The sequence below is a fragment of the Zonotrichia leucophrys genome, chromosome 14, assembly GCF_028769735.1.
Source record: "Zonotrichia leucophrys gambelii isolate GWCS_2022_RI chromosome 14, RI_Zleu_2.0, whole genome shotgun sequence".
In the NCBI taxonomy this organism is placed as follows: Eukaryota; Metazoa; Chordata; class Aves; order Passeriformes; family Passerellidae; genus Zonotrichia; species Zonotrichia leucophrys.
The window spans coordinates 16,357,809-16,369,714 of NC_088184.1; the positions used below are offsets into that span (position 1 = coordinate 16,357,809).

Genomic DNA, 11,906 nt, shown 5'->3' on the forward strand with positions numbered 1-11,906 from the left:
TCCATGCGAGATCCTTACTTCATGTTTTATCAGGCTTTTGTAAACTGATCTTACTTGCAGCCATCCAAGAGTCAGAGACACAAAAATCCTATTTTATGTCCATCCCTTTGAGCCCATTACATTTATCTACACATTTCTTCTATCTCTTTTCTCTATCTCATCAAGCCTAAGCTTCTTGTCCCCACTTTTGAAGTCACTGACAGCTTCTTCTTGTCTTCCTGTCATCTCTCACTTCCCTATCTAGAAGTTAACTCTATGATGTTAGAGTTATGTTTAACTAGATCATTAAATCTACTTCTCCTAATCATGCTCCATACTACTGCTTGCACATTGAAGGTGCTGCTTACAATTCTCTTGGGCTACATCAACCTTATTCTTCAAGTCTCCCTGTAAAGCTCTGTTTTACAGAGTTTCTGAAACCTAGATGATATCTAGGCTACCCACATGCTGAGACTGTGTTGTCAATGCTTGCACTACTTCCTCTCTCAGTGGTATCTGTCAAATAATTTATTTTACCTTATAAATTCTTATGAGAAAATGTTATCTTTTTATTGTGTGTTCAACTGGACCCCAAATCTGGGAGTAAATCCCAGAATATTAATTTCTGGTGATAGATTTAGCAATAGCAGTGTCCTGGGGTGACGTTATGATGCTTGTATCCCCATTCATCTGTTCTGTGCCTTTAAGACCGGCTCTGAAGAGTGGAAGTTTTTTTTGGGTTTCTCTTATCAGGGACACAGAGACAGGCAGTACATAGGGCTGTTTTCACTTCTTGCTTTCAGCTTGCTGCTTTGCTTGCTCTCTTTTCTGCTCTCGCTTCTGCTCTGCTTTGGCCTCTGCTTATTAGTTAGTTTAGCTAAACAGTCCACATTCCTTCCTGGACTGTTTCTCCTCTCCTGTTTCTGTGACCATCTTGAACCTGCTCCGGACTAGGACTCGGGAACACCGAAGGTTTGGCTGCAGCAGCTGCCCCAGTGCCGGAGGGACTGAGAACAGAGCAACCACCCCCGAAAGAGACTTTCTGATTTCGTCATCTTTCTCAGAGCGCTGTCATTGGGTATTGTTCATTTTGTGTGCTGGGGGGTGCTGTGTCTGTCAAATAAACAGGTTCTTTCCACCTCTCTCCAAGGAATTTTTTCCCGAACTGGTTGGGGGGAGGGGCCGTGTGGTTTTGCTTTCTGGAGGGGCCCTCCTTTGCAGATTCTTTAACAAATTTGCCCTAAACCAGGACAAGCAGTCAGTCATTTGTCTTTCTGTTAATAAGCAGTTGAGAGCATTTGGACAATCTGTGTTGTACAAATTCTAGTTAAAATTACTTAAAATTGCTTTTGGGAAGTGTAGACAGGAACCACAGGACGGGAGGGGAAAGGCACAGATACAAGGCCTCTTTTCCTTGAGCAGATAACGGGCAGAATTCTGCCCTGGAAACATACTGAAAGGATGGAGACACCATTGCAACCAACTTGAGACCACTTTGGAAATCAAGGTCATTACCACCTCCTGGTGCTGATAGACTGCTGGCAGCATACCTGATGTATCATTTCAGGGCATCATCTCAGAAATTTTGTCTCTTCCTGCAGAGTGAAGGTGGTTCTCCTTTCTTTCTTTGTAGTTCTCATACAGCTTTTCTGCCTTCGCCGCAACTTTGTAGTGCTGCAGAAACTGGACATTAGAACACAAGAAAGCAGCAAGCAGTCTGGCGCCCAAGACATCTGGCTAAGAAGTTGATTTGTCTTTCACTGCTAGAAGCTGCTGTAATTCTACCTGCACTGCTAGCACTGGGCTTCCTTCTGAGCTAATAGGAAGACTACAAGTCTTGCACATGATTAGGTGAGAGGTTTCAGCAATAAAGATAGCTCCTCCTTGTAAAAATTCTTCATTTCTGTCTAGTTGTATCTACCTTCAGTGTCCAATTACTGGACGCTTTCCATATTTCTCTCGTAGATTTAAAAAAGAAGAAAAAACATACTTTTCTCCTACCTGAAATCATCTTCTCATGTAAGGTACTTATGGCTGGTGTGAAATGACTACTTAGCCTTTCCTTTGGCTAAGTTAAAAAGATTTACTTGGTCTATAACTGTTGATTTCTGAGTAAAGTTATCCAGGGCTAAATCATTCACATCTCCCTTTTCAGAAGCATTTTCATATTGACAGCAATTTTTTATTTAAAGCATTGATTCCAACAGAAGAAATGATTTAATAGTGTTTCAAATGCTACATGTAGCTGCAATAACTTTTCTTTTAATTTATATGTATCCAAAGTCTCTATGTTAGCTCCTGTAATTGTATTAATGTACTGCAGAATCTCATTCAGCTTGTTATGTGTACTTCTTGAAATTATTTTCTGGTAAGTCTTTCAGAATTCAGTGCTCCGTGACCTAATTATGACTAATGTTTATGGCTTCTCACACAAAAATTTGCATTTAAACATGTTGTATTTGCCTCCAGAAGAGCCAGAGAGCCAGAAATGTCTAACACATTTCAAACGTTGCAGAACTGAACAAAGAACTTCTTGCGTGGGAGTGGGGAGAGTTTATCAAATTAGTAACAATTACCTGGAAACATTCTGTCCTGGTTTACTTATCTTGACCTAAGTTTGTTTGTTTGTGTGCCTGAACACAACTTCTTGTAAGCACATGAATAATTCTACTTAATGCAGCTCTTTCTATTTTATATTTAGTCAGAATTACTGTATTTATCACAGGGACCATAAGCAAACCTGATTAGAATGATAAGCACAAGAGACTTCATGCCTCCCAGCCTCCCAGCTAAAATCAGCTAATGGTGACACTTCCTCTTAACAACCCCCACCCTGAAGAAAGTCTGCAGCAAAACAGGATATTTATGAAAAACCCGTAACTGAAGAGGGGGTGAAATGAAAGCCAGAAATACTCCTTTTCTCTTGATCAGTTTCTGAAACATTGTAATTATTTTACAATTTAATTCAGACAAGGGGAATTATAGACAGGCATAATCATGTGCAAGAAGTTATACATGGATGCTGTTGTCTAGCTTTGTGAAATTCATGACTGGAAAGATATTCTTGGTTATGGATCAGGTGGCTTAATGTCTTCAGTAAAACAATCCTAATGATTACTATATCACAGCTCTTGCTAAGCATAGGGTTTTTCTTGCACACTTCAAGACTGCTTCAGATCTTTTGTTGGTTAGTAATCATAATATTATTCTATAGTCAGGCTATACACACTTGGTCCTGTGCTAATGCTGTACTTATTTTTTTCTCCTATCCTGACATTCCTTCCCTTTTCCCCAGCTTCTTCTGAAAGAGAGATCATAATCTCTGGCAAGTTTTCTTTGGTATTGTTTTTTCTTTTTTTTCCTTATAATAACTAACCCAAGCTCTTTTGAGACTGAACATTCCACCCTCTTGTTACCCCAGCTGTAAAGCTCAGTTCAGTGTCTGTGCTAGTCAAGTAGTGCAAACATTGTTCCTTCAATATTTTTTTTTACTTTCAAGAAGATGTTTTTGTTTATACTGATTAGTGGTCTCTGTCTACAAACTCACTCTAAGTTTTCTGGGTTTCAGGCTCTTTGGAGCAGCCCTCTCCTTGCAGTGGTGTTGGGCTTATTTGCTGTGCTCAGGTAACAGCAAATAATGCAAACTGGAAACATCTTTTTAAAACACCGCATATTGCTACATATATCCATAGGTCCATATTCTTCATATTGCATGTTGCCAAAAAATCATCAAATCAGAAACTTTTAGTGAAAAAGTGTAATTTTAAATTAAAACTTCATCAGGAGACAATTCAGAGAATTGAATTTTCGGTTAAAAAGAAAGAGAGTGAGCCCACAATAACCTTGTAGAGATGTAGAGTTCCATATTGTGGAAGATGTTCGTCAAACATCCTTGCATAACCCTTCAGTGAATTGGGATAATGGCTAGTATTCTATACCTAAGTATTCTATATCTCCCAATGAGTGCTTTGACCAGCATCATATCTGTTACTCTCTGTGTCCTTTTTCTGAATACGCAGAAATAACGTTGCTCCAGGAGGCCTGTGAGCTGCAAATGTCTGGAGGCTGAGAATGCTCAGAGAGGAGCATGGATGCTCTACTACTATGATTCTCTCTAAGCATCTGGTTTTGACTATCAGAAACAGGATTTGGGGAAACATGAAAATTGGTTCCAACCCACTGTGGCTCTCTGCTGCTCTTCAATTGTCACAAACCACATGACAAAAATGCAGGAAGAAAGAAAGATAGAACACCCACACCTTCTCCCACCCTTGATAAAATTGCAGGAATTGTAGATTTCCTTTCAAGCAGGTGGTGCTTTAGTGCAAAGTACTATTTACTGCTATGAGAACAACAGTTCCTACAGAAGAAATTATATGGCTGAGTTGGTGCCCTCTCTGGTTCAGGATCAGTTTTTGTCAGGCTGGCAGAAGTATGCAGCTAACGCTTCAACCCACTGGTAGAAATACCAACAAAACTGGTCTGAATTATTATTCTGTTCTAGATACTATCTGGAATGGGAGGAGTTGTGTGGCCTTTGGGGCTCCAGCTGTGCATTGCTGCTGCGCTGCTCTTTGGTGGAGGAAGAGGGAGAGGTAAGAGAAAATCTGGAATAGGTCCACTGCACAAAGACAGGCACACGTCTGAGCTCATTTTTCATTCACAGACCCTTCGGTTTGCAATCCAAGGTCTTGTGACTACCCTGTCCCAGGAGCCAGTACAGCTGGCTGACAATGCCGGGCCTAGGGGACTGAGCTAGGACAAGCTGGGCACCAGAAAAAGTGTAGCCACTGCCCAAGGTCCCTGCCCTAAGATCTTACACTCATCTCATGCAGTGAAGTGTGTTACAACAGAGTAAGAACATGAGGAAGATCTGATGCAGTGTCAGCAAAGGAAGTACTAACAAGTAATGCATTTATTTGGCGTGCTGCGCAAGGCATCATCCAGTGATATATGAATCCAATTCTGGTCTCCTTCCTCTGCAGAGCTCTCTGGCAGCCTGAGCTGCCTGAATAACTACATGACTACCGTGAGTTGCATGTGGGTAACGGAGAAGCCCATGGGCAATGGACCTTTCCACCTGCATTTCACCAAGTAAGAACTGCACACCAAGAGCTGTCTCTGGTAGCCCCAGCTCTGGCTTGGACAGGGCAGTACTGAGAAGCAGAGATGGAGCCCAGCTGCGGGCTTTACTCCCTCCACAGCAGGACACCTGTGGCACAGCTAGCTCTGCCACCCCATCACCCCAGGCCTCAAGCTGATCTCTACTGGGGCACCACAGCCTCAGGGGCCACAGCAGTCAAGTGCACATGGCTGCATGGTCTCCTGTCAGCTGTGGGCTCTCCATCTGTTTAGTGAACCATTCTGGCAGGCATCTCAGAGCAGAGAACCTTTCCTTCCTGGCCTCTGGGTCCCCATGACCTGGGAACTTACAGAGGCCATCCTATGTAAAGCTGTCTAATCAACTTCTAATAATTTCTTTCCTTTTTGCCTAGAAATTAAACACCTAATGATTTAATGTATACTATATATATAGATACAAGTCATAATCTTTAATAAGAGATTTAGAATATTATCTGAATAATTTTTCCTCTAATAGAAGAAATCAGGGGAATCATTTGCTAACTGATAGGATAACTTGAGTTTAATGTATTTAGGTTATGTAGAAACATTGACTTGACCACCAGTAACTATTATATGATGGTAAGCCACTCTGAGTTAGATGACTTATATTCTGCTACACTTAAGTAAAAAATAGCCTAACTCTTATTAATACTAGATTTTAAATCTATGGAAAGAGGGACAAGCTGATAAACTGTGATATCCCAGTTTCCTGTGGGATCACATGCAATGTGAAAAAATTGCTAATGAATGGCTAAACCACAAAAAGGCAAAGCAACTTCGAACATACTTTGCTGTCAGTACTGGTTTGTTTGTAGTGAAAGAGGACTTAATGTACAGCTTATTGTTACCTTTGTGCCATGCACTTGTAACCAACTGTCCATCCACTCTGTCCATCCCCCAACCCACCTGCTTTCCTGCAGTTACAGCAGCTCTCTCACTTTCAGAGGGAGCAGGGAACAGCTACCAGATGCTATGTGTAGCTTCTCTGAGATCTGGTGCTCTCAGATCTGGTGCTGTCAGCAGTAAGGTTATAAAGGTGTCTTCTTCCTGTCCTGCCCTGCCATCCATCCAGCCAGCTGGTTTGCTTGCTGTCTGCACTAAAGAGGTTCATGGTCTTCCAGAGTGTGGTGCTGTGCTAAGGTGCCACACATGCATAAACTGAAAAGCACTTAAATTGTATGACTTAAAAGAAACTTTCAGCCTTTTTATTCTTCTAGCCTCTGGTCAAAGGGCCACAACGCCAGCTGCAAACTGACTGCCACAGAGAGCATGCAGAATAAGTACCACTGCACAATTCATTTAGCCAGCCAGATCTTGGAAACAGATGGTTATAGAGTCTCTCTCCAGGGAAACTTCTTTGGATGTAATCAGACATACATGGCCTTTCTAGAGTACAATCCCCGCAAGCACAGTAAGTATGAACCAGGACAGCTGAGAGCTGAGGCTCTGCCCAGCAGCTTCAGGATAGGTCTGATATGCTGCCTAACAAAGGATGTCTCAAAGATAGCAAGGGAAAACAATGAAAACAATCAAGTCTGCCCATCCCCAGAGATTGCAATGTGTCAACTGCATCAGTAAGGATGCAGTCACTGAGTCTCTCCATCCTGACTTTTCCCAGACTTCAGAGGGGCTGGATCTGGAGCACCATTCAACAATACTTCTCATCTGCATCATGCTTTCTTGTGCCCTGGGTAATTTGCAATTGGATTGCTTCAATTATTTGTTCATTTTGCTGTTTAATTTTTCTCTAAGAAATTATGTAATAAGGAGTCATGGATTTTAACAGTGTCCCATGGCCTGGTACCAGGGAGAAATTCTCAAAACCTGTCCGTATTTGTGGTATGTTGTAAGGGCAGAATGTGATATCCAGAGTGGTTCTTTGCTTGCAAGATTAACCCTAGGGACTACTGGAGTTATCCTTAATTTATGTCAGATCTGTAGCTGTTCTGATGCTGTAAGATAACTTGGTCTACTGCTAGTGTTAGTATCCCTCTTTAGACTCAGCTTTATCTTCCATTATTTCAGTCACCCTAATATCATGCATTTTCTTTTGTGGTGTCCCAAACACTGTGAAAAAAACCCCGCCTCCTCTATTTGCAGTAAAACTTGATCCACCTTTGAACATCCAGAGCAATGCCACTGCCAGGAAGTGCCAGATATGGTGGAGTGTGTGGAATGTGCCTTGGTACCTCACTGAAATTCTCCAATATGAGTTGCAGTATAAGGAGTACAGCATGTCCTGGGAGGTAACTGGATGAGGCATACAGTGATCCTACTTTTTTCTTTGGGTACAATGGCCTTGCCACTGAGCTCTGCCAGCTGGCTTAAGATGGCCTTTCTGGTTTCCCATACTAAGGCTGAGAGATTTTACATTAAACATCAATACTGAAGTTCAATAACTCTCCTTCTTATGAACCCTGCATCATTATTCAGGACCTCTTCTTGCATCTAAGAAAAGAAAACATGGAAAAGAAAAGAGAAGGGAAAAACCAACAAAAAAAGAATATTTAAAAGACCATCCTTTTGCCCAATCTCATTAACAGCAATGCTTTGTAATACTTTGCAGGTTGCAATGAACAAGACACTGCCCAGTTCACTGCCACAAGTAGAAATTGAAGCCAGAGAGCTTCGCAGTGGCATTGCTTATGCTGCAAGAGTTCGCTGCAAAGTTTCTGAAAATGAGAATTCATACCACAGTCAATGGAGTGAGTGGAGCCAGACAACAGTGTTTAAAAAAGCAGGTACAAAGAATTTTCATCTCATTTCATTTCTTTTCATGCCCATGTTAAAAAAAAAAAAAGGTGGTAAAATGAAGCTTTTCAAATCAGAGGTAGCTTTCTTCAATTATCCATAGCCAAATTATTTTCCTTAAGGCCTTTAGCTGCCTGTTTCATTTGTAATCCTTGGTTACTTGGGGTTCTATCTTGACTTCCTGACTTTTTATTAAAAATTTTTGTGCTGATTCTATTTCTAGATGTCCCCAAAGTCTCTGAAAAGATTCTAAATATCAAAACTATGCAGTACTTGTTCATTCCTCTGAGTTTTGGCACTCTACTCTATTTATTCTGGAACTGCAAGCTTTCCTCAAGGTATGTGACTTTCAGTAAGTTCCCCTTGATCTTTATGGCCTGAAAAGGGTAAATCAAGAGTCATTACATTATTTTTCCTTCCTGTTTCTGCTGCACAGACTCAGTCATTTCCAAAAGGTCTTCTGGAATGTGACATGTTCCTTGGCTGATGATAGTTAATGACACACTATACAGTCCTTAAGGAGACCAAAATACCTTTGAGACTCCCAAATTTGACTGAAGTCCAAGGATGATGGTATCTTAAAGAAATTTAAGCACATGGAAATATTTGAAGTTTCATGTAGATAAATTAAAAGTGCAAGCACACAGCAACCCATAAAGGTTGTTAAACTAATGTCAAGCTACGTGTGATATTCCTGGCAGGAGTCAGGAATAAGGCAATAAAGGCAAAATAAACTGACTGATTCATTTGAGACCAAGTTGCACAGACAAAAAAGTGGTTTTAGAACCTTGGTTCAAAAATCGTCTGCAATTTTTTATTCTGGCAGAGGATAAGTACCTCTTTCTTTTTTACCTTGACATACATTACTATGCTCCATATACACATTTTTCGTAGAGAAACAGAATACATTATGTCCACATGATAAAACATTTTTATAGGATAGACTCCAATAAAGGGGCAAGGATGTCTGGCAGAATTTCTCTGTTTAAATGTAATGAAACTAGAACTCTCTAAAATACTTTCAGAAACAGTGGTTTAGATTAAGTAAGCTGATAAACAAATGCTTAAACAGCTCAGTGTATATAATGAATCATAGACAAGTATATTAAGTTTGTGACATATTCCAAATAAAATTATGAGACTGTGCTTCAGGTTAGAAAAAACCTAAATTAAAATTAAATGCATGCACAGGTGGCAAAAAAATAATTGCATGAGAAGTCAGAAATTATGATGAGTGGGCTTCTTGTGCAATCTTACTAACAAAGTGGGGTGGGGTTCATCTAGCCAGTATCATGGAGACAGAACACAGAAAAACTCTATTTTTTTTAAGTGGTGTTTTCTCACTTTAGGGCAAAAAGCCTCGCCTGCTTTAACATTCCCACGCCAGCTGCTTTCTTTCAGCCACTCTATAGTTTGCACAATGGGAATTTTAAGGTAAGAAATAAATTTCATTTCTTTCTTATGACCCTCCGTTTATGAGAGGAGGATTTTTTTCTGGGATTAATAATTCTAGATCCTGAGCAGACTTACTGACACTGTTGATTCTGATCTTCCTGAAAGGTTATAGTTTCTCTTTTTGCTGCTTCCGCATACTAGTTAACCACCAGAGCTTCTGTTCAGCTTCTTGCTCCTTAGAAGCGGAACGCCTCCAGTGGCTCCCAGTTCAGACTGAATGCAAAAGGTGCACCTTTTCAAAACCAAAGCAATACCAGCAGCTTGCATTATATTCTAGTGGTGTAATCTTGTAAACATTTGTGAAATTAGCTGCTAGGTTTTTACCCTATTACTCTAACTTTACCTGTTGGATTTGCACTAAACATCTGGATTATTGTGCCAAAGCTATATAAAGAAAGAAAAGTTATTTTGGAGTAACTATGCAAAATGACCCCAACTTATTGATGCTTTCATTAGGACTGGGTTGGACTGAATGAGGCTTGTAGCCAGCTTGAAAGAGAAGAGGCCAGCAACTCAAGAAAAGTGAATGCAGATAGAGTTTCTGATCTAAACACCCAAGAACTGATTTCCCAGATCTCATTGAAACCTACAGGAAGCACAGATGTGGTTACTGCAGAAGAAAACTTTGCATTTGTCTCAGGTCCAAGCCAGCAGTATGTCCCCAGCAGGTACATAAGAGCAGAAGAGATAGAGATGTGGCCAGGACTATTGTTTGCACCAAACCATGCTGATGATACCGTTGGCCCAAAATTCTCTGAAATAATTAAAGACAACCTTGAGAGCCCTAGTGTTGGAAGGAATTATCCCTCTCACTCACAGCATGGAAAAGGTGACTTTCTTATGCTTGGAGAATCTTTGGGGAAAAAAGATATGTCCTTCAGTGGTAGTGACTATTGTACTTTGTGTGACAATGATACCACAGGAGGTTTGATTTCCGCTGAACTACTGAAGCTTTCTAATCACAATAGTCATGTTAAACATCAGAAAGACCAGTGACCTTCTCTGAGGAATACTGCCTACAAAGTTCCTTGTGCTCTCCTATCACCTCCCAAGCAGCACGAATGGGGACTTGTCTGCAAAGTGCAGACATTTTCAAACATGTATCATTTTAAAACACATCCTCAATTTCTGTACTTCAGAAGAAGATTGTGACTAAGTCCCATGTCCAGCAAATACTACCCCTACAGGCATTCCCTAAATTAATCTCCTGGCTGCAAGATCCATTAACCCTCTTGTCTAAGAAGGCAGCAGCAGACCTGCTGTTTTCCTCAGGAAGAACTATTATAGTTGTGTGCCTCGTGGAACCAGCAGTATTTTCAATATGATAAACCATGATTTAAATTCCATCATTTTGTAAAAAATATGCATGATTTTTCACAAAATCGTGAGAAACTATTTTTGCTTAAGAAAGTAATTCTGCTTCTTAATATGATATTGATGAATTAAAGGGATTCCTGATTTGATCAGAATTTGTAATTGCTCTGTTTAGAGATAATCAAACAGTAGGCCTTGTTCTTTATTATCTTGAATGGCTGTAACTTTTTATTTTGCAATAAATAAGCCTCATGTACTGCTTTAACAAAAATTTATTTCAAGGTTAAGTGGCTGGGCTGATTTAATAGAAAAAAAGTGAAAAATAAGAACAGCACAAATGACTTTTACTTAATTACAGTACAGGCCAGGCCCACTGCCTCTCCAGAGCTTCTATTATTTCTCCAGAATTCATGAGTCCTTTGCCTATCTGCACAGCAGGTACAGCCTTTGTGAGCTGAATCTCTGGAGGTTTACTTTCTGCCCTAGACACAGAAAATCCTATACTTGATTAATAATCTACCAAGCAGATTTTTGCAGTCTTAGTTCCGTCTCTGAGATTTAATGGGCTCAACAGTTTTAGCAAGCATACTGAGATATGTACATATACATCCAAACTAGCTGACACATCTATATACACAGTCACATACATTCATTTCCTCCTCTTTGGAGTGCTTCCCTTGTTACTCTGGCGAGAACACAGATTAATTTAGACAAGGCAAAGAAAGATTTCATGTAGAAGAAACAAAGTGGGTCGAGACATCCTTCCCAAAAGTGTGCTAAACTGTTGTGAGCAGTCTTTATCTGTAAGAAAAACAGGAAGAGGTAGAGGAGTTAACACCTGATTTGTGTGTTGCCACAGGAGGTGATAGCAGTGATTAGTTTTCAGTGTTGTAAGCAAAGGGCATTTCTGATACCTGAAAAATATCCCATTTCTGGTTCTTGGTGCTTTCTAACTTACAAAAACTATATTCAAGGGTGCTTCTATTACTCCGCCACAATCTAATGGCAAGAGAAGAACATGATGTTGCTGTCATTAACAGTTACTGTTATTTCCCCAGGATGAGAAAATCAGTAAAACAATGCCACATACCAGGAGGATGTTGGTGATCCCAAACTTTTAGACCCTATAGCGCGGTTTGATGTATTGTCCCAAATTTCAAATCTTCAGAATCTGAGGGACACTTTTTGAAATTGTCAGATCAATTGTATCTTAGATTCATCAGTTCTTGGCAGACGAGAACTTCGCAGACGAGGTGGGTTTCCCCCTTTCTTATGAACATGTC

The 11,906-nt window shown here is 40.3% G+C and overlaps 1 protein-coding gene across 1 annotated transcript; it reads left to right on the top strand.

Annotated features, from left to right (window-relative positions):
• Nucleotides 1-475: 475 nt before the first annotated feature.
• On the top strand, nt 476-10,879 carry LOC135454392 (interleukin-9 receptor-like). Its single transcript, XM_064726448.1, has 10 exons — nt 476-1,057; nt 1,613-1,830; nt 4,484-4,574; nt 4,965-5,073; nt 6,321-6,514; nt 7,204-7,349; nt 7,670-7,844; nt 8,078-8,192; nt 9,204-9,288; nt 9,766-10,879. Exons 3-10 carry the CDS (start codon nt 4,496-4,498, stop codon nt 10,303-10,305), a joined length of 1,443 nt encoding a protein of 480 aa, XP_064582518.1. The 5' UTR covers nt 476-1,057; nt 1,613-1,830; nt 4,484-4,495; the 3' UTR covers nt 10,306-10,879.
• Nucleotides 10,880-11,906: the final 1,027 nt, after the last annotated feature.

What these genes read in the sequence shown, in the direction of transcription:
- LOC135454392 (XM_064726448.1), top strand. Translation starts at nt 4,496, where the DNA reads ATGGGAGGAGTTGTGTGGCCTTTGGGGCTCCAGCTGTGCATTGCTGCT. An exon ending in GTACAATCCCCGCAAGCACA is followed by an intron (nt 6,515 to 7,203) that starts GTAAGTATGAAC and finishes CTCTATTTGCAG; the next exon opens with TAAAACTTGATCCACCTTTG. An exon ending in TGCACAATGGGAATTTTAAG is followed by an intron (nt 9,289 to 9,765) that starts GTAAGAAATAAA and finishes TGCTTTCATTAG; the next exon opens with GACTGGGTTGGACTGAATGA.